Below are 24,315 nucleotides of genomic sequence, written 5' to 3' on the forward strand. Positions count from 1 at the left end.
ACTGTGAACCGTTTATCCTGGAAAACCTGCCACTGTAAAACATCTCAAAATGCCACAAACATCCTTTGTAATGCATACCTGAGTGTACAAGAAAGTAAAGAGACATTCCAAAGAATACAGACTGGAAAACAGCGAGATGGGCTGGAGTCACTGAGAGCTGTATCAGCACTGAGAGTTTCTGTGTATCTCAGGAAAACCAAGATTTAACAACTTAAAAAAAAATTATTCATTTAACTTGTGGAAAATTGATTTAACAATCTTTAGACTCATATCAAGTAGGGAGTTGGACCTCAGACCCTAAATAATGGTAACACATTTGAAGGGTTACATCCTCAGTGAAGGAGTGGCAAAGAAAAATAATAAAGGACCTTTACTATCTTGATCTGGGGTCTGAGTGATAAACAAGAGTGTCTATGGAGAATTTTTAACCACAAGCTTGCCCTCCTACAGGGTTAGGCTTAAAATGTACAATCCCCTCTATGAGCTGTGAAGCTGTGTGAAGCTGTGAAGCTATGTGAAGCTCGCTCAGTCGTGTCCGACTCTTTGAGACCCCATGGACTGCAGCCTACCATGCTCCTCCATCCGTGGGATTGTCCAGGCAAGGATACTGGAGTGGGTTGCCATTTCCTTCTCCAGGAGATCTTCCCAACCCAGGGATCGAACCCGGATCTCCTGCATTGTAGGCAGACGCTTTGCCGTCTGAACCACCAGGGAAACTCAATGAGCTGGCTAGCAGTAAAGAGCCCGCCTGCCAATGCAGGAGATGCAAGAGAAGCGGGTTCTACCCCCGGGTCGGGAAGATCCCCTGGAGGAGGGTATGGCAGCCCGCGTCAGTATGCTTGTCTGCAGAATCCCATGGACAGAGGGGCCTGGCAGGCTACAGTCCATAGAGTCACAAAGAGTAAGACACGACTGAAGCAACTTATTTAGCATGCACGCTATGAGCTACAGATTTGAAACCAATAATATTAACATAAAATGGTGGAGGGTTGGTGTAATTTGGATCTCCAAGCAGAAATAAACACAGATATTCCCTGTAGGGACTTGCCTTTAATCTAGGCAAAATATAAAATAGAAGAGATTCATAAACTAAATTATACTAAATTACACTGCTGCTGCTGCTAAATCGCTTCAGTCATGTCTGACTATGCGACCCCATAGATGGCAGCCCACCAGGCTCCCCTGTCCATGGGATTTTCCAAGCAAGAGTACTGGAGTGGGTTGCCATTGCCTTCTCTGAAATTACACTGAATTACACTAAAATTAAGGACTTCTTTTCTTGGGAAGACACTATAACGGGGATGAAAAGACAAGCCATATACCAGAGGTGGGAGAAGATATTTATAAAACAACCAAAATAGAACTAGTATCTGGAATATATAGAGAACTACTCTGAATCAATAAGACAAACAACTCATTAAAAAAATGAACAAAAGACTTAAGACACTTCTCTTAACAAAAGATGATCCACAAATACGTGAAAAATGTTAAACTCTATCGCTGCTGTTGCTAAGTCACTTCAGTCGTGTCTGACTCTGTGTGACCCCATAGATGGCAGCCCACCAGGCTCCCCTGTCCCTGGGATTCTCCAGGCAAGAACACTGGAGTGGGTTGCCATTTCCTTCTCCAATGCATGAAAAGTGAAAAGTGAAAGTGAAGTCGCTCAGTCGTGTCCGACTCTTAGCGACCCCATGGACTGCAGCCTACCAGGCTCCTCCATCCATGGGATTTTCCAGGCAAGAGTACTGGAGTGGGGTGCCACTGCCTTCTTTGGTTAAGCTGCATTAGGTAATCACAAAAATGCAAACTAAAGCTATACTGAGGTACCATTACACACCAGTTGGTTTGTTATAAGACAGAAAACGTGACAAAAATAGACGTTGGTGAGGATGTGGAGCAACCAAAAGTTTCATGTTCTGCTAGTAGAGTATAAATTCCTACCATTGTTTTGGCAAACAGTTTGGTACTATGTGGTAAAGGTAAAGGTGTTCATATCCCATGATCTATCAATGCTACTTCCACATGTATAATGCACAAATTTACACATGTCCACAAAAAAATACAGAAAAGACATACAATAACACATGCAAGAATGTCATTAATAGGATTGTGCATTTTTTTCACAAATTGAAGGTCTGTGGCAACCCTGCTCTGTGCAAGTATATTGGTCCCATTTTCCCAAAAGTATTTGCTCACTTTGTGTCTCTGTGCCACATTTTGAAAATTCTTGTAATATTTCACGCTTTTAAATTAGTATATTAATATCTGAGATATTACATATTATTATATATTAAATATATAAGCATATGTACTATTAAATTCCTATCACAGATGTTATATTATTTGCGATTAGTGATCTCTGATGTTACTGTTGTAACTGTTCTGAGGCCCAACAGATCACACTTGCGTAAGACAAGGATACTTAATAAATGCTGTGTGTGTTCTGACTGCTGCAGATGGGCCATTCCTTTGTCTCTCTCCTTTTCCCTGGGCCTGCCTCTTCCCTGAGACATAGCAATGTTGATATTTGGCTGACTAATAACCCTACAATGACCCCTAAGTGTTCAAAGGGAAGGGTTAGAGTCACGTGTCTTAAATCAAAAGCTACAAAAGATTAAGCCTTGGTGAGGAAGGCATGTCAAAAGCCAAGACAGGCTGAAAGCTGGGCTTCCCGTGCCATGTGGCCAACTTGAGTATGCAAAGAAAAATTCTTGAAGGAAACTAAAAGTGTGAGTCCAATAAGCTGTGAAACGTAAAAAAGCAAGACAGCCCTACTGCTGATAATGGAGGAAGCTTTGGGGGTCTGGGTAAGAGATCAAACCAGCCACAACAACCCCTAAGTCAAAGCCTCATCCAAGCAAGGCCCTAACTCTTCGATCTCAGGAAGGCTGGGAGGGGTGAGGGGGCTGCGGAAGAAGAGTGGCTCCAGGAGCCATCGCCAAGACATGAACGTTCCAGGTGAAGCAGCCAATGCTGAGGTAGAAGCTACAGCAAACTGTCCACAAGCTCTCGCTAAGGTCAGTAGTGAGGGTGGTCACACTGAGCAACAGATTTTCAGTGTAGATGAAGCAGCCTTATGTTGGAAGAAGATGCTACCAAGGACTCTCACAGCTTGAGGGGCAGTCAGTGGCTGGCTCCCTAGTTTCAAAGGCCAGGACGTGTCTCCTGCTAAGGGCGAATGCAGCTGGTCACTTTATTTTTTATTTATTTATTTTTTTATTGGTGCAAAGGTTCTCAAGTTTGTTTGTTTGTTTTTTAACGTTTTATTTTTACTTTATTTTACTTTATAATACTGTATTGGTTTTGCCATACATTGACATGAATCCACCATGGGTGTACATGCGATCCCAAACATGAACCCCCCTCCCACCTCCCTCCCCACAACATCCCTCTGGGTCATCCCCATGCACCAGCCCCAAGCCTGCTGTATCCTGCATCGGACATAGACTGGTGATTCGATTCTTACAAGACAGTATACATGTTTCAATGCCATTCTCCCAAATCATCCCACCCTCTCCCTCTTCCTCTGAGTCCAAAAGTCCGCTATACACATCTGTGTCTTTTAATTGAAGCCAGTGCTCATTTACCATTCTGAAAATCCTAGGGCCCTTAGGATTTACGTTAACTCTACTCTGCCGGTGTTCTATAAACAAGGCCCACGACAACACATCTGCCGACAACATGGTTTGCTGAATATTTTGAGCCCACTGTTAAGATCTACTGCTCAGAAAAAAATTCTTTTCAAAATATCATTGATAATTTGTCTGATTACTCAAGAACTCTGATTGAGATGTACAATGAGATTCAGGCTGTTTTCATGCCTGCCAACAGGACATGGAACAAGGATAATTTCAACTTATAAGTCTTGCCATTTGAGAAGTACATTTCATAAGGCTATAACTGCATTAGATAGTGATTCCTCTGATAGATCTGGGCAAAGTAGATTGATAGCCTTCTGGAAAGGATTCACCACTACAGACGCCATAAAGAACACTGACCGTTTGTGGGGAGAGGCCAACGATCGGCATACACAAGGATTTGGAAGAAGCTGATTAAAACCCACAACGAAGACTTTGAGGGGTTCAGAACTTCAGCGGAGGAAGTACCTGTGGATGTGGTGCAATATCAAGAGAACTAGAACTGGAAGTGGAGCCTAGAGATATGACTCAATTGACTGCAATTTCATGGAACTAAAGAGCTTGTTGATCAAGGTGAAAGAGGAGAGAGAAAAAGGTGGCTTAAAACCCAACTAAAAAAATCCAACTTAGAAAACTAAGATCATGCGTCCAGTCCCATCACTTCATGGCACATAGATGGGGAAAAAATGGAAACAGTGACAGACTTTCTTTTCTTGGGCTCCAAAATCACTGTGGATGGTGACTGTAGTGATGAAATTAAAAGACGCTTGCTCCTTGGAAGAAAAGCTATGACAAACCCAGACAGCATATTAAAAAGCAGAGGCATTACTTTGCCGACAATGGTCCGTATTATAGTCAAAGCTATGGTTTTTCCAGTAGTCATGTATGGATGTGAGAGCTGGACCATAAAGAAGGCTGAGCACTGAAGAATTGATGCTTTCAAACTGTGGTGCTGGAGAAGACTCTTGAGAGTCTCTTGGACAGCAAGGAAATCAAACCAGTCAATCCTAAAGGAAATCAACCCTGAATATTCATCAGAAGGACTGATGTTGAAGCTGAAGCTTCAATACTTTGGCCACCTGGTGCAAAAAGCCGACTCGTTTGAAAAGACCGTGATGCTGGGAAAGACTGAGGGCGGGATGAGAAGGGGACGACAGAGGATGAGATGGTTGGATGGGATCACTGACTCAATGGACAAGAGTTTGAGCAAACTCCAGGAGAGACTGAAGGACAGGGAAGCCTGGTGTGCTTCAGCCCATGGAGTTGCAAAGAGTGGGACACAACTGAGCCACTGAACAACAACAATAACTGGTGGTCTAGTGGCAGTCACCTTCCAATGTGGGGGGTGTGGGCTTGATTCCTGGTCAGCGAGCTGAGATCCTACATGCCTGGTGGCCAAAAAACCAAAACATAAAACAGAAGGAACATTATAACAAATTCAACAAAGACTTCAAAAATGGTCCACATTAAAAGAAAAAAAACATTAATAGAAGAGAAGTTGCTTTTTATGGATGAGGGGAAAACGTGGTTTCGTGAGATAAAATCTACTCCAGGTGAAGATACCATGAAGAATGTTGAAATTCCCACAAAGGATTTAGACTATGACATAAAATTAGTGATAAAGCGGAGGCAAGGTTTGAGAGGACTGACTCCAATTTTGAAAGAAGTTCTAGTGTGGGTATAATGGAATCAAACAGTGCCACATGCTAAAGAGAAATCACTCGTGAAAGGAAGAGTCAATCAATGCAGCAAACTTCAATACTTATTCCAAGAAACCTCCACAGGTACCCCAGCCTTCAGCAACCATCACCCTGAGAAGTCAGCAGCCATCAACACAGAGGCAAGACTCTCCACTGGCAAAAAGACTCCACTTGTTGAAGGCTCAAATGATGGTTAGCATATTTTAACAAAAAAGTATTTTTAATTAAGATACGTACTTTTTAGTCATCACACTACTGCACATGTAATAAATTAAAACTACTTCCACAGGCACTGGGAAACCAAAAACGCCATGTGATTCCCTTTACTCTGATATTCACTTTATTGTGGTTGCCGGAAACCCAACCCACAGCATCTCCAACATATGTCTGTATAAAATATATGTTCACCAAAAAACATGAGCAGGAATGTTCCTGGCAACACTATTTATAATAGCTCCGCACTGGTAACTACTCAAAAAGTCTATCAACAGTAGAACAGAGAAATAAATTATGGCATATTTACACACTGAATATTATGCAGCAATGAGGATGAATGGACCAAAATTATATAGAATATGAATAAACCTCACAAATATAAGTTGACAAGAGAGGTCAGCAACAAAAGAGTCTATATTTGCATTTATATAAAATTAAAAAACAGATAAAACTAATATATTGTGTTGGAAGTCAGGATGGGGGTCAGTCTTAATGAGGGATAGTGACTTGAAGCAGACATATGGGGGGCACTTCTGGGATGCTGAGAATGTTTTTCTTTTTTTAATGCTGTTTTCAATTTTATTTTTTTTCAAATTTACTTTTTATTTTATATTGAAGTATAGCCAATTAGCATTGTGACAGCTTCAGGTGGACAGTGCAGGGACTCTCAGTCATATACATGTATCCATTCTCCCCCAATCTCCCCACTTCCATTCAGATTGCCATATAACTTTGAGCAGAGTTCTCTAGGCTATACAGCAGGACATTGTTGGTTATACTGAAAATGTTTTGTTTCTTGATCAGGGTTATGATTACACAGATATGTTCATTTTGTGAGAAGTCATTGATCTGTACCCTTATGAGTCTACATTTTCTGTAAAATGTTATTTCTGGAACGTGTTTTTTAAAAAGGAAGGGTGAAGGGCCTGGATGATATTATGGTTGATGATATTATGGCATTGACTGAGGAATCTGACTGATCTTCCAATTCTTTGCACATGACTTCTAAAAAACAAAATGAAAGGTAATAACTAATAGAACAGATGTTTAAAGTAAAACTTTCAACTGATATAAGGAGAAAGTGAGTGGAAGAAGTGATATACAATGAAATACATTTTTTGATTGGGCGCTCTTTCGTCTTCTGCCTTGGTTCTCTATTAAGTCTAATAATGCCGGGAGTAGAATGAGCTCTGATGTTAGAGAACACTGAGTTTACTGATCACTTTCAGAGAAGAGATGATAGTGCTTTTCCTCTGGCTTCACCAGTTCTCAGCTCCTTTAGGAACAGAGCCCACTACCCTGAAGTGGGCAACAAGAAAGAGAAACTCATTTTAGCTGTTCTTTTTCAAAGGTATCTTCCAACCTCTCCTCCAAAACTGACTCAGACAGCTACGCTGAAGTGAATGATGTGATCACCCAAATATCCTCCAAAGTGCAGATACAAGATATTACTACGGAATTACACTGCCCATTGTGTAATGACTGGTTTTGTGATCCACTAATGCTAAGCTGTGGCCACAACTTCTGCCAATCTTGTATCCAAAACTTTTGGAAGCAGCAAGCAAATGAAACATTCTGTCCTGAGTGTAAGATGTTATGTCAATACAGCAACTGTACATTTAATCTTGTACTGGAGAAGCTGGTAGAGAAGATTAAGAAGCTACCCCTGCTCAAGGGCCATCCACGGTGCCCAGAGCATGGAGAGAACCTGAAACTGTTCAGTAAGCCAGATGGGAGACTAATATGCTTTCAATGCAAAGATGCTCGATTGTCCATAGGGCAGTCTAAAGAATTCCTGCAGATCTCGGATGCTGTCCGTTTCTTCACGGTGGGTGAGCCCTGGGTTTTGAACAGTCTTGAGCAGTTCCTTAGGAAGGCTGGGAAAAACTGTTGGACTTCTTTCAATACCACCCCTCATTCAAGTGATTATTAGAAAGCTCAGAGTGCTCAAAAAATACAACCTATCTTGCAAAGTTCTTTCTCTGTATTTGTCAATTATAGGGAAGCAGTAAAGGAGCTCTGGCCTACTTCCTCAATCAATCAAACATTTACCTAAACCTTGCCTTGACAGCATTCTACTAGGCACTGTACAGAACATGGACATGTAAAATATTGCTTTTGTTATTAAAGTCTTGAAATGCAGTCAAGTTTAAAGTGAACAAAACAACAGAAGGAATATAAGACAGTCTACTGTTGAGAGCTAAATTTTTGTCACATTTGTTTCAGAGATTAGAGAAAACTGAAATAGTCAGGGGAGGCATGGTGAAAGAAAGCTTGAAGGGGGGGGCAATTATTTGAATTTGGATGGATAGAAGGAAGAAACGAGTGTTCTGAGAACAATGTAAGTAAAAGTAGAGATAGCAAGAACAGTGTAAATACAGTAGAAAATGTACAGAGTTCTGTTATCTTCCTCAAAGCTCCGTAGTTATCTAAGAAGAAGATAAAACTTAGTTTTTCTGCAGTTTGTAATTTTCTTCACAATTTTTGGAAGAGACAGGAATTATGATACAAGGGAAAAGGAAACTTTTGTAGCAGGAGCTTGCTTTCTTTCCCCCTGACACCCTGGGGCTTTGGGGTAGATGTTCTTCATGGCCCTTTATCTCCCAATTAGCATGGGGTAATTCTTTATGGTTTCCCAGGGGGAGCTTACCATCCATCAGGGTCAACTGGAGGCAACCCTGAAGGAGCTTCAGTCCCTGAAGAATATGCAGAAGGATGCTATTGCTGCTCACAAGGTGAGGAGCAGGGTAGAGGGATCATGAGACAGAACTGGAATTGTACCCTCCTTGTAACTTCAGCTATGTGGGTGGAAAGGTACCTTTACATATACAACAAAATGCTAAATGGCATCTGGCCTTAGAAGTAGAAAACAGACACTGTAGAGTGGAAAGAAATGGCAGTAGAGTAGGTTCCCAATAGCTGATCAACAGAGAGAGCAGACTGACCTTTCCCCTAGATAAGCTGATCCTTTTCATGGTGCAGTCCCTAGGTGATTGCTCTGGGGCTGTGATCTGTCTGATCTTCCCTATTATCTATGGTAAAATAAGGAATTTATTTTTAAAAAATCCACTAAAGATTGTTATGTTCAAAGAAATAACTTTCTTTCCTTTGGGCTTAAAACCAGGCCTCTCTGAACCAAGGTCTCTTAGACTGCTGGATTTCTCTGTGATCTAATCCTTCTTCGCTTTTCCCAAACTAAATAAAACTACTGCTTATACTTTCAACTTCACAGGAGCTCTAGGACATTAATGGCTAGGGACTTGGCAAATCAGTTCCTAGGCTGGGGGAATAATTTGGGAGTTCTGTTTCTTCATTAATTATCCTATAGAGGAGAGTCTTCTCTGGCATTTGGCATCTGGAAGAAGAAACAAATACAATGAGGGAAAGAAGAAGTCTAGATGGAAATAAAGATGTCTCAAGAGAATGGTGTTCCTGTTGTAAGAGTTCTTAGTTCAGCTATTACAGTCAACACTCATTCATTCAACAAATATTTGAGTGGTGCAGCATTATGCTAGATATTGTATTCCAACTACGGTGGGAGACAGATGTTAATTAAATAATCCCACCAATAATGAAACATCACTGTGATAATTACTATAAATGATTATAAATATACAGTATATTAGAGTATATAAATGGAGGGCCTAATCTACACTGAAGAGGTCACTTACTAAAAATTGAAATTAAAAATTTCTTATTAAAAATTGAGAATTGAAAGGATAAGTATTATCTTTAGCCAAGTGAACTGGGTGAGGGGAATATGAAGGAAATGGCCTGTAGAATGTTCTATGAAGAGGAAAGAGCATTATAGAAAAGTTCTTGAGACAGGAAGCTAGTTACTATGTTAAACAGAAAGAAGGCCAATTAAGATGGATCTTGGTAGGCAAGATGAGACCAAAAAGGCAGATAAGGCCCAATCATGTAGGCCCTTGTAGATAATGTCATGAATTTTGAATTTTATTCTGTGCATAATTGAGAAGTCATTAAAGGGTTTAAACAGGACATAGTCTCATCTCATTTTGAAAGCATCAGTCTGGTGGCTGTGTGGAGTGTGGACTGGAGAAATGCAATAAGGATAACGGTTAGAAGAAGACTACTGAGGTGGTCCCAGAGAACAATGATGGCTTGGACTAAAATGGCAGTAGAGACCGAAAGAAATAAACAGCTTTAACATATGCTTTGGAAATAAAAACTGCCTGCATGTGGTGACTGATTAGATGTGAGAGGCGAGTGGTGATATCAAATGGACAACTGGATGTATGGACCTGGAGTTGAGAAGCTGGTCTAGGCTGAAAATAAGAGATCAGCGTACAGACTGCACTTCAAAGTTGTGAGAGCAGAGGCTATTACTGAGAACGAGAGTGTAGAATGAGAAAGGGAAAGAGTCTAGGACAGAATATCAAGTAATTTAATATTCAAAGCTTGGTTAGAGACACAACTAACAAATGAGACTGAGAAATAGCGGTGAAATAGGTAAAAGGAAAAATGGAAATGTCTGACCTAGAGGACAGTGAGAGTTAAGACTATTTTAAAGAGTACAATTACAGTGCTTGACCATAGACTATAAGCTGGATGAGAGGGAACATGAAGACAGAGAAGTTGAAGAACAGAAATGGAGGGGTCAATGAATAGGATGATTCTATGAAATCCAATAACTGTTGCAACAGTGGAACCTGGGTAAGCAAACATAAAAAGTAATTCTGGGGATGGTACAATTGCTGAGGAAGATAAAACCCTCAATGTGACTAAAAGAATGAGTAGATATAGGTAAAAATCACTAGAAATGATGATGATGAACTGAGAAGCCAGGATGTCAGATGGCTTGGCCATGAGGAAGCTGAAGTCACCTAGGGAAAGAGCTGCCAGTGTAACGGTTACCGATTTCAAGTGCTGCAGACATCACCCGTCTCTGGCTTCTTTTGTATTGTCCTGGCAGCAGGAATGGTGCCTCCTCCGTTCTGATTTCTTGAAAAAGGGCAGTTCTTCCAGCCTCCTATGGACCCAGTCTAACAGCATCACTTGGTAGATACTGGTTTGTACTTCTGGATAAAAGGGTATTATTGTTCATTTAAAAGTGTTTGATTAACCCCACAGTCTTCTTTTAGATGGCATTGGTTACCACCTCAGTTTTGCAACAGGAACCTAGACATGACTTTTGACTATTCCAACCCTAACTATTAAACTAGCTGGGAAAGACAGAGTAAGTTTCCCAAAGGCCTCCTTTTAGCACAGTTGGATGTTGATATGCAGTGTTTGCATGCATTTCCTGTTATGGTATTTCCCAAGTTGTGGGAGTGCTGGTGGTGTGGGCCCCCATCCCTAAACGCTAGTCTCAGTAATTACCATGGTGATGATCATGGAGGTTTCCAGGAAAACAAGCTACATCTGCAGCAAGACATCTCCCTGGAGTTTCTAAAGCTGCATCAGTTCCTGCACAGCAAAGAAAAGGACCTTTTAAGTGAGCTCCGAGAAGAGGGGAAAGCCTTGAATGAGGAGATGGAGCTGAATCTGAGCCACATTCAGGAACAGTGTCTCCTAGCCAAGGAGATGTTGGTGAGCATCCAGGCACGGATGGAGCAGCAGAACCCCTTCGACTTTCTCAAAGTGAGACTCCACACCGACATGACTATGGGTACAACAGAGGGGGGAAGAGAGGGTTGGAAAGAATGTAGAAGCAGATTTTCCCTTCCAGGAGGGTAAAGAAATCTGCTGTAGTGATTTTAAGATTCCCTGGGAGAAAAGCAGAAGTTTCCTTTTGCCTTAGACTCAATTGAAAGTTTTCATACGCCTAGTAAAGAAGATAGTAAGATGCCATTAAAAGCAATAGGTTTTAATATTTCCCCATAAAGAACTCTGAAGCTTTATTTCTCAAAAATAATGTTGCCACCTAAACTGTATCTTTTACTGGCTCTCAGTAATCGTAAATTGACCTGTTTGAAAAGCTGTTTGCCAATCTTTGCTACCTGACGCTTCACCTCTCAAGTGGCATTGGTTACTACCTTAGGACTCAGAAGCTTAATTTAGCCATTGTAAAGAAAGTGGACTTGGGGTGGGAATATCTATTGTGTTGTTCTCCTGAGACTAAGTGGCAGTATAGGTAAAAACAGCTTAACCTTAATTTTTTTGTTTCCTGTAACAAGAAACTCTAGAAAATCAGAGGAAAGTAAGCCAGTTTGTTCTGGGATAGATGAAGGATGAAGATCAGAAAAGGCATTTGGAGGATGAGAGGAGGTGGTGGCAATGGGATGGGGGCCATCTGCACAGGACTGCAGTTTTGACCATCAGATTCCGATGGTGGCCAGTAACGCCAAACAAATTTCTGGAGCTGATGAACATGCATCTAACCTTTCCATTTCTCCTTTCCTCTTCTAGGACATCATACCTCTCTTGGATAGGTAAGTGTTTCCCTGTGGTATTAATAGCCTGCCTTCAGTCCCTGGAGGATGTCTAAGAATAAACAGTTTACGTCCCCTGCAGCTTGGAGCAAGGAATGAGAGTGCTGACGCCCAAGGAGCTTGTCTCCAGAAAGCTGAGCCCAGGCGTGTTTAAAGGGCCCATCCAGTACACGATGTGGAGGGGCATGCAGGCCACCCTCTCTCCAGGTATCAGTGGGAAGGGGCCTGGGGTAGGGGCCCCAGGAGTTCCCGGGGCTCCCAATTTAATGTTTCATCCTCAGGACCTCTTCTGTGGCCCTAACAGTACGTCTGAGTCTAGATGGAGGGAGGGGTGAAGTTTAGCCAAAAGGCTAGTTTGTATGACTGAATTTCTTTTACTGTTATCTAAGAATGCAGGATCTTATACTTGTGAATAGAGTCTGGTGTCAGAACTAACTTCTCAGCCTATGATTTTGCTTGACTGTTCTATCAAATGTAACAACCAATATTTTAATATTTTTCTAAAACAGTTATGTAGGCGTCTCTGCCCTGAAGGTGGAAGTTACTATACATATTCATCATATGTATGAGTACAGTTCCTCTTGTGGTTAATGTTCATAACATAGAGTATATCATCTTAGGAGATTGTTTACAGATCTTAAGTGCTTCAAAAGAAAACCAATTATTTCAATAGCTGTGACTAAGTTTTTGTCATCCTGCAGATACTAAAAAAAAAACTGGACAGGACAGGACAAAAGAACACAAACAACATTTCAAGAACATAAAACGACGTTCTAAATAAAAATAGTTACAGAAATAGAGCTCTAAATAAAGTGTTTTATAGACTCATTATTATTTGTAATTACTGATTTAATGAAAATCACACATCTACCCCTGCTAATTTTTCCAGGTAGCTGACAATGGGAAAAATCAGCTTTACTGAGGTATAATTAACATAGAAGAAAATTCGCTAATTTTAATGTACAGTTTGATGAGTCTGACAAATGTACACACTTATGTTAACATCTCCAAAATCAAGATACAGAAAATTTCTGTCATCCCCAAAAGTTCCTGCATAACTCTTTGTGGACAATCTTTTTCTTCTATCCTCAGTTGCTGATAATCACTGATCTACTTTATTTCACTTCGTCTTTGCTAAAATCTCATGCATATATTATGTGGTCTTTTCCTTTTGGCTTTTTTCATTTAGCAAAATGCTTTTTGAGATCACCTATGTTGTTGCGTGTATCAGTTGCTGTATTTTACGGATGCATCACAATTTGCTTATTCATTCACCAACTGATGGACATTTGGATAGTTTCTAGTTTATGGCTAGTATGAAGAAACTTGACTGAATATTTGTTTATCAATCTTTTTGCTTTCTTTTTTAAATTTAATTTTCATTTAACTGAGTCACTGGCTGCGCTGGGTCTTTGTCGCTGCACCTGGGGTGCCTCTAGCTTTGGTGAGCAGGGGCTTCTCTCGGTGCAGACCTCGGGCTCTAGGGCGCATGGGCTTCGGCAGTTGCAGCCCCTGGGCTCAGTGGTCGCGGTGCACGGGCTTAGTTGTTCCACAGCATGTGGAATCTTCCTGGACGAGGGATTGAACCTGTGTCCCCTGAATTGGCAGTTGGATTCTTAACCCCTGGACCACCAGGGACGTCCACGCTTTAATTTTTTCAGTGTAAATATCTAATGATGGGATTGCTGGGTTGTGTGTTAAGTATATGCTTAACTATAAGAAACTATCACATTTTTTCCCCTTAAATGGTGGAATCATTTTAATTCCCACCTCCAATGGATGAGAGTCCCAGTTTCTTCAAATCCTTGCCAAAGTTTGATAATGTCTATCTTTCTGGTTGTTTTAAATCCATCAAAGAAAATATTTTGTTCAGGCTCCCAAAACAAATTTGAGAAGTTATGCTGGATTTAAATAGAAAAAAGCCAAGTTAAAACATGGAAATAAAGTTTTCATTCGGTGGACGCTGAAACCAATGTATATGTTGGATCTATTCCATGTGGCATTTTTCGAGTTTTTTTAAGGGTCTACCAGGCTAAACCCTTCATTGCCTTTACTGCTTTTGCTTTGCTTTCCCACTTTCCTTTCTTGCACTTTGCCTTCAGCCTTTTTTTTTCCTGCCTCTGGTTCATCCAGTATGGAGTAATATCCATGCTGGTCTAGAAGACTCCTTTTGTTTCTCTTAATATCAGTCTCCATTTTTATGTCTTTTAAATCTTTTACTACACGTTGAGTTTTACCATGACAATGTTTGGATACCACCACAGTTTTATTTTACCTTATTTAAAGAAAATATTTTTCCTCATATAGAATTGTGGGTTGATAGACTCTACTGCTTTAGAAAAGCCACTCCATTGTTTTCTCACCTGTACAGTTTCTGATGAGATGTTTATTATCATTTTTATATCATTTCTCTGTATGTACTATCTTTTTTTCTCATGGGTTACTTGTAAGATTTAGTTTTTTGTCACTTTTTTTCCACCAAGTTGATTATGCTGGGTCTTGGTGTGTTTTCTTGGATCCACGGGTTTATGATTTTCATCAAGGTTGGAAAAATGTTGGCTATTATCTTTTAGCAGTGTTGTACCTCTCCATCTTTTCTTCTCTACTTCTGGAACTCTAACTTTACACATGTTGGTGTTGTTCAGTCACCAAGTCGTGTCCGACTCTTCACAACCCCATGGGCTGCAGCACACCAGGCTTCCCTGTCCCTCACCATCTCCTGGAGTTTGCCCAAGTCCACTGCCTCGGTAATGCCATCCAACCGTCTCATCTTCTGTCACCCTCTTCTTCTTCTGCCTTCAATCACATTCAGTTCAGTTCAGTTCAGTTGCTCAGTCGTGTCCGACTCTTTGCGACCCCATGAATCGCAGCACGCCAGGCCTCCCTGTCCATCACCAACTCCCGGAGTTCACTCAGACTCGCGTCCATTGAGTCCGTGATGCCATCCAGCCGTCTCATCCTCTGTCGTCCCCTTCTCCCCCTGCCCCCAATCCCTCCCAGCATCAGAGTCTTTTCCAATGAGTCAACTCTTCGCATGAGGTAGCCAAAGGACTGGAGTTTCAGCTTTAGCATCATTCCTTCCAAAGAAATCCCAGGGCTGATCTCCTTCAGAATGGACTGGTTGGATCTCCTTGCAGTCCAAGGGACTCTCAAGAGTCTTCTCCAACACCACAGTTCAAAAGCATCAATTCTTCGGCGCTCAGCCTTCTTCACAGTCCATTAGACCACCTAAAATTGTCTCACTTCTCATTGATGTTCAGCATTTTTTAAGCCTTTTCTCTGTGTTTCATTTTGAAACACAGTTGCTATTGCTATTCAAGTTTTCTCATCTTTTCATCTGCACTGTCTAATCTTCTGTTAATCCTGTTTAGGATGTTTTTCATTTCAGTTACATTTCTTCAAAAAGTTGCATCTTTTTATATCATCAGTTTCTCTCTTTAACATGTTCATTGTTCATCTACATTCTCAGGCTAATGAGAGATATTTATAATGTCTGTTTTAATGTCTCTGTGTGCTAATACCACCACTGTTGTAATTTCTAACATGTTTTTACTGTGTGTGTCATCTCCTGACTGTGGGTTATATTTTCCTGCCACTTTGCATGGCTGATATATTTTTTTCTTCTTAAAACCCTTTATTTTTTAGAATACTTTTAGATTTACAGAAGAATTGAAAATATAGTAGAGAGTTTTCATATACCTCATCCCCAGTTTATATTATCTTATATTTAGTGTGATACATTATTTACAATTAATAAACCATTACAAATGCATTACTAGTAGCTAAAAACAATAGCTCATTTGAATTTCCTTCAGTTCAGTTCAGTTCAGTTGCTCAGCTGTGTCCGACTCTTTGCGACCCCATGAATTGCAGCACACCAGGCCCCCCTGTCCACCACCAACTCCCAGAGTGAATTTCCTTAGTTTTTCTTGAATGTTATTTTCCCATTCCATGATCCCATCGAAGGTGCAACATTACACTGAGCTGTCATGTTTCTTTAAGCTCTTCTTGGCTGTGACAATTTCTCAGGCTTTCCTTGTTTTTTGAAGATTTTGACATTTTTGAGAACTGCTGGTTCTGTATGTTGTAGGATGCCACGTTAGTGCAATTTGTCTGATGTTTTTCTCACTATAATGCTAGGGCTGTGAGTTACTGTGAGGAAGACCATGGAGTTAAAGTGTCATTTTCATCATATGAAGCATAGATTCTGTCAGCATAGTCTATGACTGTTGATGTTGGCTTTAATCACCTGGCTGAGGTACTGTAAGTTATTTCCCCTCTCTTTTCCATACTGTATACTGTGGAAGCAACTCACCAGGTGCAGCTCACACTGAAGGAATGGGTAGTTATGCAATCTGTCTCTTCTGGCTGTCAAACATGATCTGTTTTACATTGCTATTTGCTAATTTTGGTGTAATCCTTTAAGCTCTACTGATTTAACTGGCATTTAGCGAAGTTATTTGAAATAACTTTGCTCCTTTCGACACTTTAAGCTTTGTTGAGCCTTTAAGCTTTGTTAGTGTGTTTCAAGAGAAGCCTTTAATCTGGGGCTAACTCTGCCAATTTTCTAAGATATCACCCTTCTGAGTACTCTGTCTGATGTTCCGCACATTAAAACATTTTTCCATTCTGACTGGCAGGATTGAAAACTATTCCCAGTCTTGCGTGAGCTCTGCTTTCTGGAGATTCACTCTCTAGATTTAATGAGTTTCACTGTAGTCGTGTGGCGATACTCAGTCACAACCTTGAGGGAATCCCTTTGTAGATGTTTTGATGTCTCTATGCAGCTCCCTCCTCTCTTACTCTACCCTGAGAATTCTAGCTCTCTCAAGATCACAGTGTTATTCTTCTTGTACTCTTTGCCCCCAAACTTCACTTCTAGCATCATTTAAAGCACAAACTGACTTTTTCCTTACTTCTGGTATAATTTTACGTTTAAGAAAATCAAATGGGATTTATTTAATATATGGCTATTTTAATAATAATGTAACTACGGTCAAACCTTGATAAAATATACTTTATACTTCTTATTTCTAGGCCTTTGCTTATTCTTATTCTGCAGATTCTTATTTTCTTCTTTCCTGCCTTATAAATGAGGCTATTACTTTAATTCAGGGGCTCATACTTTTTTTGTAAAGAGTTAGACAGTAAATATTTTTGGTTTGGGGGGTTGTTTGGTCTTGTCAAACTATTTACCTATGCCACTGTAGTGAGAAAGCACCCATGGACAATATGGCCATCCGCGTATTTCAGTGCAGGGAATTGTTTTTATCTTAACATATTTTAATATATTTTCTTTAGTTTTGTGTGTATCAATAGAATATGAACCAAAGTTCACTCCTTCATTTGACATACTCAGAGAGGGCCTACTACATGCTGAGCATTAAGCTGGGCTCCAAGGATACAGAAATAAAAGACACAGTTTCGCTCCCCAGGAGAGTCTCGAAGACCAAGTCAGAGTCTGCAGCAACCTTCTAGGTGAAAAATTATTAAGATGTAAGCCAGAGGCATGGTAATGGAACATAAAGAATAGATTCCAGAGACAGAATTCTGAGAGCTGAAATATATAGGACAGTAATTAGTGGTAAGGCATAGAGAAAGGTGATGTCAAGGATGGAAATACAAGGGATGCAGATTTTGGAGGGGGCTGATGAGTTCAATTTTGGCCATGTTGTGTTGACTTATAGAACAATTAAATGAATATATTCAAATGGATAATTATTCTAACTAGAGCTTAGGAGAGAGGCCAGAGCTGGAACAAATAATATTGAGTGGGGGTAGCTGAGCTATTGATATAAATCAGATTGCCTAAGGAGAATGAGAACATACAGTCAAGGAGAGAACGTGTTATAGAGAATAACAACAGATGAAGGTCAATTAAGCCTCAGAAGGGATTGAGGAGTTATCTGGAAAGAGAAATAAGAGAAAAAACAGGAAATAAAGTCCCCATGGAATCTAAGGCAAAGAGAGTGTCAAGGAGAAGGGAATGGTCACTCATACCAAATGCAAAGATCAATTTAGAAAATAACTGGAAAAGAGATGCTTTTAACAATTGGTGGCTTTGAAACATGTATAATATCATATATGAAACGAGTCGCCAGCCCAGGTTCAATGCATGATACAATGCTTGGGGCAGGTGCACTGGGACGACCCAGAGGGATGGTACAGGAAGGGAGGAGGGAAGGGGGTTCAGGATGGGGAACATGTGTAGACCTGTGGTGGATACATGTTGATGTATGGCAAAACCAATACAATATTGTAGAGTAATTAACCTCCAATTAAAATAAATTAAAAAAAATTGGTGGCTTTGATAGGGGTGATTTCAAAAGAGTGGAATGAGTATAAATTATTATATATTGTATAGGGTTCAGGAACAATTTGGAATGAGGCAGTAATGAAGTGAATAGATCACTCATTTGAGAAGTTTCAATAAGAAGGGAAGATGTATATGTAGAAGCAAAGACAAAAGCGGACTTCTAAAAACATACTGAAGGGAAGCAGCCTGTAGAAGGGCAGAAATCAACAGTATACGAAAGGGAATAACTGGTGAGTGCTGGGAAGAGTGAGAGCTACAGCAGAGAGAGGTACTGACTTTACATGGCTCTCTCCAAACCTGGAGAGGAGATAAAGACAGCAGAAGCAAATAATTTTGTGAGATAAGGTTTGCAGTATGAGTAGGAAGAATGGAGGGGTTCATCTCTTCATTCATCTATTCATTTATAAAATGTACTGCAGTTTCTCTGTGAAAGAGGAGATGAAGCCTTCTGCCTGGAAGTGAGGAGCAAAGTGGTGGAACAGTGATTTGAGGAGGAGTTGAAGGTTTGAAATTGCTGTTGTGAAGAAGTGGAGAAGGTTTGATTTGGGAAATGTAAGAGTTTGGGGCAGTGCTGATGGCCAAGCATAGAGTAGAAATAATGAATTTGTAGCAGTATCTGTGTGCATAATTCTGTGATTTTCATCCTGCAATGGTGAGGAATTAGGATGTGAATTTGAATAGCTGAATAGATCCAAGGTTGGAGAGTTGCATGGCAGATGCTGCAGAAACAAGAAACATGAGAGGACAAAAGTGTTGAGGTTACTGGCAACGAAGCTATCAATGCTAAACTATTTAGGGAAGAATTTTAAGCCAGGAAGCAAAGAGATTAGGATAATAAAGAGAAATAGGAGACTAAAGATGTTAATGAAGTCAAGTAATGGTTGTAGGGAGAGATGGGAGTGAGAAAGCTCAAAAAATAAGAGTCTGGCATACCTGAATTGAAGATTTTAGAGAATGAACAGTTCCTGGCGACTACAAGCTCCAGAACATAGGCACTGATATGGGTGGCTTAGATGTAAAGAGGTCAAAAGTCATGAGCAGTGAAGTCGAAGCCATGGAAGAAGCGACGGGCAGCTACTCCCAGAGGACAGCAGAGCCCCAGGATGGCGGGCTGGACCCGATGCGGGAAGTGAGGCCAGCCCGAAATGCGGGGGTGTAGCCAGGAAAAGTTTGTAGGTGATGGCATTAAACAGAGACAGAGGGAAATGTGAAAAGGAATGACAAGAGCCTCAAACAAAGAACGATTTTTTAACATGAGATTGAGGAACAGAGCACAGGTCTGGAAGTGGTGGTGGTGGCTACCTGATCTCCAGCATCTGATTTTAGAAAATGAATAGTCTCTTGAACTTCTGGAAGCTGTTATTCAGTTAGCTTCTTTTTTTTTGGAAGAATCAGTCTGGAGCACGTTAAATTAAGGAGGTGATAAGAGAATTCTGTAAACTGAAGATGTGCGAGAGTTAAATGGGGAAGTAGATCCAAAGGGCAGGGTGGAAATGGTTGGGTGGGAACAGCTGGAGGATGGGTGAAGGCAGAGGAAGCAAAGAACAGAATAATGAGGATAAAAGTACAGTAGACATTAAATCATTAGAGAGATCTACAATCTGTGTGTTTATGTGAAGCATAACAGGAATACAAGGCATGGTGAAATTAGTTGGTGTCAAAGATTCACATGGAACTCTAATTGCAGTTTATTTAATTGTTTAATAAAGAGTTACTTGAATACCTAGGAACAGTTTCAAATTTTGAAGATAGATGAGGAAACAAAACAAAGTCCCTGCCTTTCCAGAGATTACACTCTAGTGGAAGAGACAATTAAGTAATTTCACATACTGATAACTATTGTGAAGAAAACAAAGCATGATACACTCAACAAATAATTATTTATGAGAGAAAAGAAAGCAGGATAAGAGTATAAACCATGATAGACAGATGAACATGCTACTTTAGATAGAATGCCTAGAGAAAATCTCTTTGAGCAGGTTCTCCCTGTGTTTTATTGTAGACATTTCTAAACATACTGAAAAGTTAGAAAAATTTTACAGTAAACACTTCTATACCTAGCTAGATTCTATCAATAACATTCTATTCACTTGCATGAATAAAGCTCTGAATGATATTAAGGAGTAAACAATGTGGGCAAAGAGTGTCCAGGGCCAGGAATAGAAAGTGTACAGACCCTGACGTAGGAATGAACTTAGCATGTTCAAAGAACAGCCAAAAGGCAAGGGTGGCTGGACCAGACTGAGTCGGGGGAGGGAGGTGGCAAGTGGTGGGAGATGAGGGCAGAGAGGTGGGTAAGTCATGCAGGTCTTGTCTCTTCAGTAAGGACTCTGGATTTTACCCTGGATGACGGGAAGCATAAGAGTATTCTGAGTGGAGAACTAGATGACCTCATTCTTCTTGGCAGAACAGGCTGCAGACAGGCAAGAGTGGAAACAGCAATTAAACAGCTACTACAGTAGTTCCAAGACACTGGTATTTGTGGAAGTTATGTCTATATATTCTGAGTAGGCTCAGAATATATTCTGAAGGTGGAGCTGACAGAAAGAATTTACTGTTGGATTGAATATGGCATAAGAAGAAAAGCTGGTATGCAAAGCTGACTCCTAGGAATCCTCAAAGCGAGGGCAGGCTGAGCTAGCTGGAGATGTCAGAGGCTTGGTGATGAGAGCAGACTGGGGTTCTAAAAAGGTTAGCAGGGATTCTTTATGATACCTCCAGAGAAATTATAGTGCTCACATCCGGAAAAATAACAACCCTACGTGAATGAAGATCGATCTGTGAGAGTGAGAAGACTTGGCCTACATGGAAAATCTTCAGGATTCTTCAGAGTCTCTTTGTTAGAAAGAAAAAGTCTCTGAGATGATGGAAAAGACTCCAGCTTTTCTGAGAAGAGAGAGAGAGGGTGGATAGTTCTTGCTTCCAGGATAAATAAATACATTAACAACAAATGTGTTACAAATACAAATGCATATTTGTATCCTTGTCCATGATTTGAACAGTTTTTGTGTTTCCTTTATCAAATTTTGTGCCAAGGCTCAATTATCTCACATTTAGTATTTGTGTCACCTTCTTGCTAATATGCTTCCAACCTCTCTTCTTTTAGAAATTCCCTTTTTATACTGCTGTCCATTGATCTGTCTAAACCACTTGTCAAATTACCTGTGATGAAGGACCAGTTTTAAAAAAACTGATGTTTGTAGAATATAAATGTTATTTGAAAAAAATGGAGTTAAAAAAATTGCAAAGTGCAAGCCCAGTTTTTTAACTAAATTGATTGACATAAAATTATTCTGTCAGATTTCTATGACAGTTTCTAAGAACTTACTCTTAATTTCTCTACCATCCTGTCGCAGACTGGCAATTATACAGTTTGTGAATCACAGTTGGATCATCAGTGGCATTAACCATTCTAGACCTCAAAAGTTCCAGTGTCTATTAAACCAAATGCAAACTTACCACCATTGTCCTCTAAATTCTGTATCAGTTAGTTCAGTCTCACCTGCTCCTAACAGGCAAGTCCTTATCTTCTCTATCATGCAAGCTACTGTTTTTAACCCATTCTGTTTTTGCCATTGTTTACCCAAAGCATCCTGATACACCTCATACATGTTACATCAAACTAAAATACTTTCTGCTTTAGAAATCTTTTTTGGGCACACTTACCAAATCTTTATCCTTTCAGCATTTGTATTTTCTTATATGTATTAGTACAGATTTATTTTATCTGTAGTTTTTATTGGAGTATAAATTGCTTCAGAGTAAAATCTGATTTTTTACCACAAATGTAAAAAATGTCTAGAATGTAGCCACATGGATATCAAAACAATATATACAGAGAGAGTATATAAGATTACCTGCCCATCTAAGCATATACGGCATGGGGAGATAAAGCACATAAATACTGTTTATGGGAACCTGCATTCATCCCTTTTTCCCCATGCCCTGCTTTCTCTTATTTTCTTACTAGGCCTATCTCCATTAACTCTGGACCCTAAAACTGCTCACCCAAATCTAGTGCTCTCCAAAAACCGAACGAGTGTGTGGCATGGTGACATTAAACAGGTAATGCCTGATGATCCAGAGAGGTTTGACTCAAGTGTGGCTGTGCTGGGCTCAAAAGGCTTCACATCTGGAAAGTGGTACTGGGAAGTGGAAGTAGCAAAGAAGACAAAATGGACAGTTGGAGTTGTCAGAGAATCCATCCTTCGGAAGGGCAGCTGTCCTCTAACTCCTGAGCAAGGATTCTGGCTTTTAAGACTAAGGAACCAAACTGATCTAAAGGCTCTGGATTTTCCTTCTTGCAGTCTGAAACTGACTAACAACCTCAACAAGGTGGGCATATATCTAGATTATGAGGGAGGACAAGTGTCCTTCTACAATGCTAAAACTATGACCCACATTTACACCTTCAGTAGCACGTTCATGGAGAAACTTTACCCCTACTTCTGCCCTTGCCTTAATGATGGTGGAGAGAATAAAGAACCATTGCATATCTTACATCCACAGTAATCTGTCATACTATTGTGTAAATTCAGAGAGTTATTAAAGAGGTACTGAAACAGTTTACCAGTCTCACTGGTTTCTCTTCCCAATGTATGGGGAACTCTGGAAAATGAAAAGAGGATTCACAAATTGAATTCCATTCTCAGTATTCTAAATGGGTTTCATTGGAGCTTTTCGAGATGTTATTCTAATTCTCTGGGGTCTACTATGACACAGGAGCCACTTTCATGAGCATGCTCATCATCCTTTTTCACCAGAGCAAAATGCAACTTGAGTTTGTGATGATCAGGAACCCTTTTCAAACATGATCAGAAATTCTATCATGCAGTCCTTATTCTCCAACATAATGACTTTTAACAGATTATTTTTAGACGTGCACTCTTCTTCCTATTTAATTATGCTCTTATGTACATTTTACAAGACATTTATTTCCTGGAAACTGTTACTTTAATTAAAGGAAAACTGTTCCTGAGATTTGAAAAATAAGATGGACTGGGCTTGTTTACAATCTGGTCTTGAATTCTCTCAAGATACTTTTTTAGTCCAGCTAAACTCTGACTCTTTCTCAGTCTCTTTTTCTTGCTTTACCTACCTGTGGAGCATTTGTTTTTCTGTATTCAAATATATTTAAGTATATCCATTTACTTTGGACTATGTCCTTGTAAACATTGCTGCCTATAATTTAAACAGCCGTGTATTTCATCTTGTACTCTCCAATATATTCATTCTCTAGCTTTTTGCTTCTTTCTAAGCATTACCAACCTCAGCAGTACCCCTGAGGAACCATCCCTGTCTCCTTTCCACAGAACTCCCATCTGGCTTCATTCTCTATATTTGACAGTTTTTTGGGGAGGGATGGAGGGCAAGGGAGCAGTGCTTAGGATCTGCAGCATGGCCCTCTAAAATTACAATCAGCACAGCTCTTTTGGCAAGGTAAAAGCCCCCTATCCTATCTGTCATAGTGGGAGGATACCTACACTACAGGTAATATTTATGTAGTGTTGGAATACACAATATACATACATTTGTAACTGCTGATTTGGGCAAACAGCCATGACATGTTAAGGCTTCATTTAAGAAATTTTTTTTTAAAATGAATTCATTTAAACTGGAATGTAATAAAGACCTATTCTGTACCTGGAACCTTGTTGGATGTTTTGAAGGATATAAAAGTATAAAAAGAAAAAAATAAAAGGTTCACCTAGGAGGATTTAAAAGAAATTCAGGTGCCGGGACCCCATTTAAGACCAATTAAATAAGAATCTCTAGCAGTTGGGGCCCAGGCATTTGTAGTTTCTAAAAGCTTACTAATGTGTCCAGGGCAGAGAACCACTGAACTAAAGGAACATGATTTCTCTTTTTTAAATCTTAAAAAAACCCCACAAAACTTTAAACATAGAGAAAAATCGCATACTTGTATGATAAACGCCCATATACTCTCCACCTACATTACCAATCATTAACATTTTGCCATATTTTCTTAGTCTCTCTTCCTGACATCTACCCCATGTGATTTTGTGTGTGTCTATGATTATTACTAATGT

The 24,315-nt window shown here is 40.0% G+C and overlaps 1 protein-coding gene across 1 annotated transcript; it reads left to right on the forward strand.

Annotated features, from left to right (window-relative positions):
• Positions 1 to 2,945: 2,945 nt before the first annotated feature.
• TRIM69 (tripartite motif containing 69) lies at positions 2,946 to 22,777 on the forward strand. Its single transcript, XM_052647394.1, has 7 exons — positions 2,946 to 3,017; positions 6,906 to 7,382; positions 8,194 to 8,289; positions 10,925 to 11,158; positions 11,927 to 11,949; positions 12,032 to 12,156; positions 22,236 to 22,777. The coding sequence occupies exons 1-7, from the start codon at positions 2,946 to 2,948 to the stop codon at positions 22,775 to 22,777; spliced, it is 1,569 nt and encodes a 522-aa protein (XP_052503354.1).
• Positions 22,778 to 24,315: the final 1,538 nt, after the last annotated feature.

Source organism: Budorcas taxicolor, chromosome 10 (genome assembly GCF_023091745.1).
Source record: "Budorcas taxicolor isolate Tak-1 chromosome 10, Takin1.1, whole genome shotgun sequence".
NCBI classification, from domain to species: Eukaryota; Metazoa; Chordata; class Mammalia; order Artiodactyla; family Bovidae; genus Budorcas; species Budorcas taxicolor.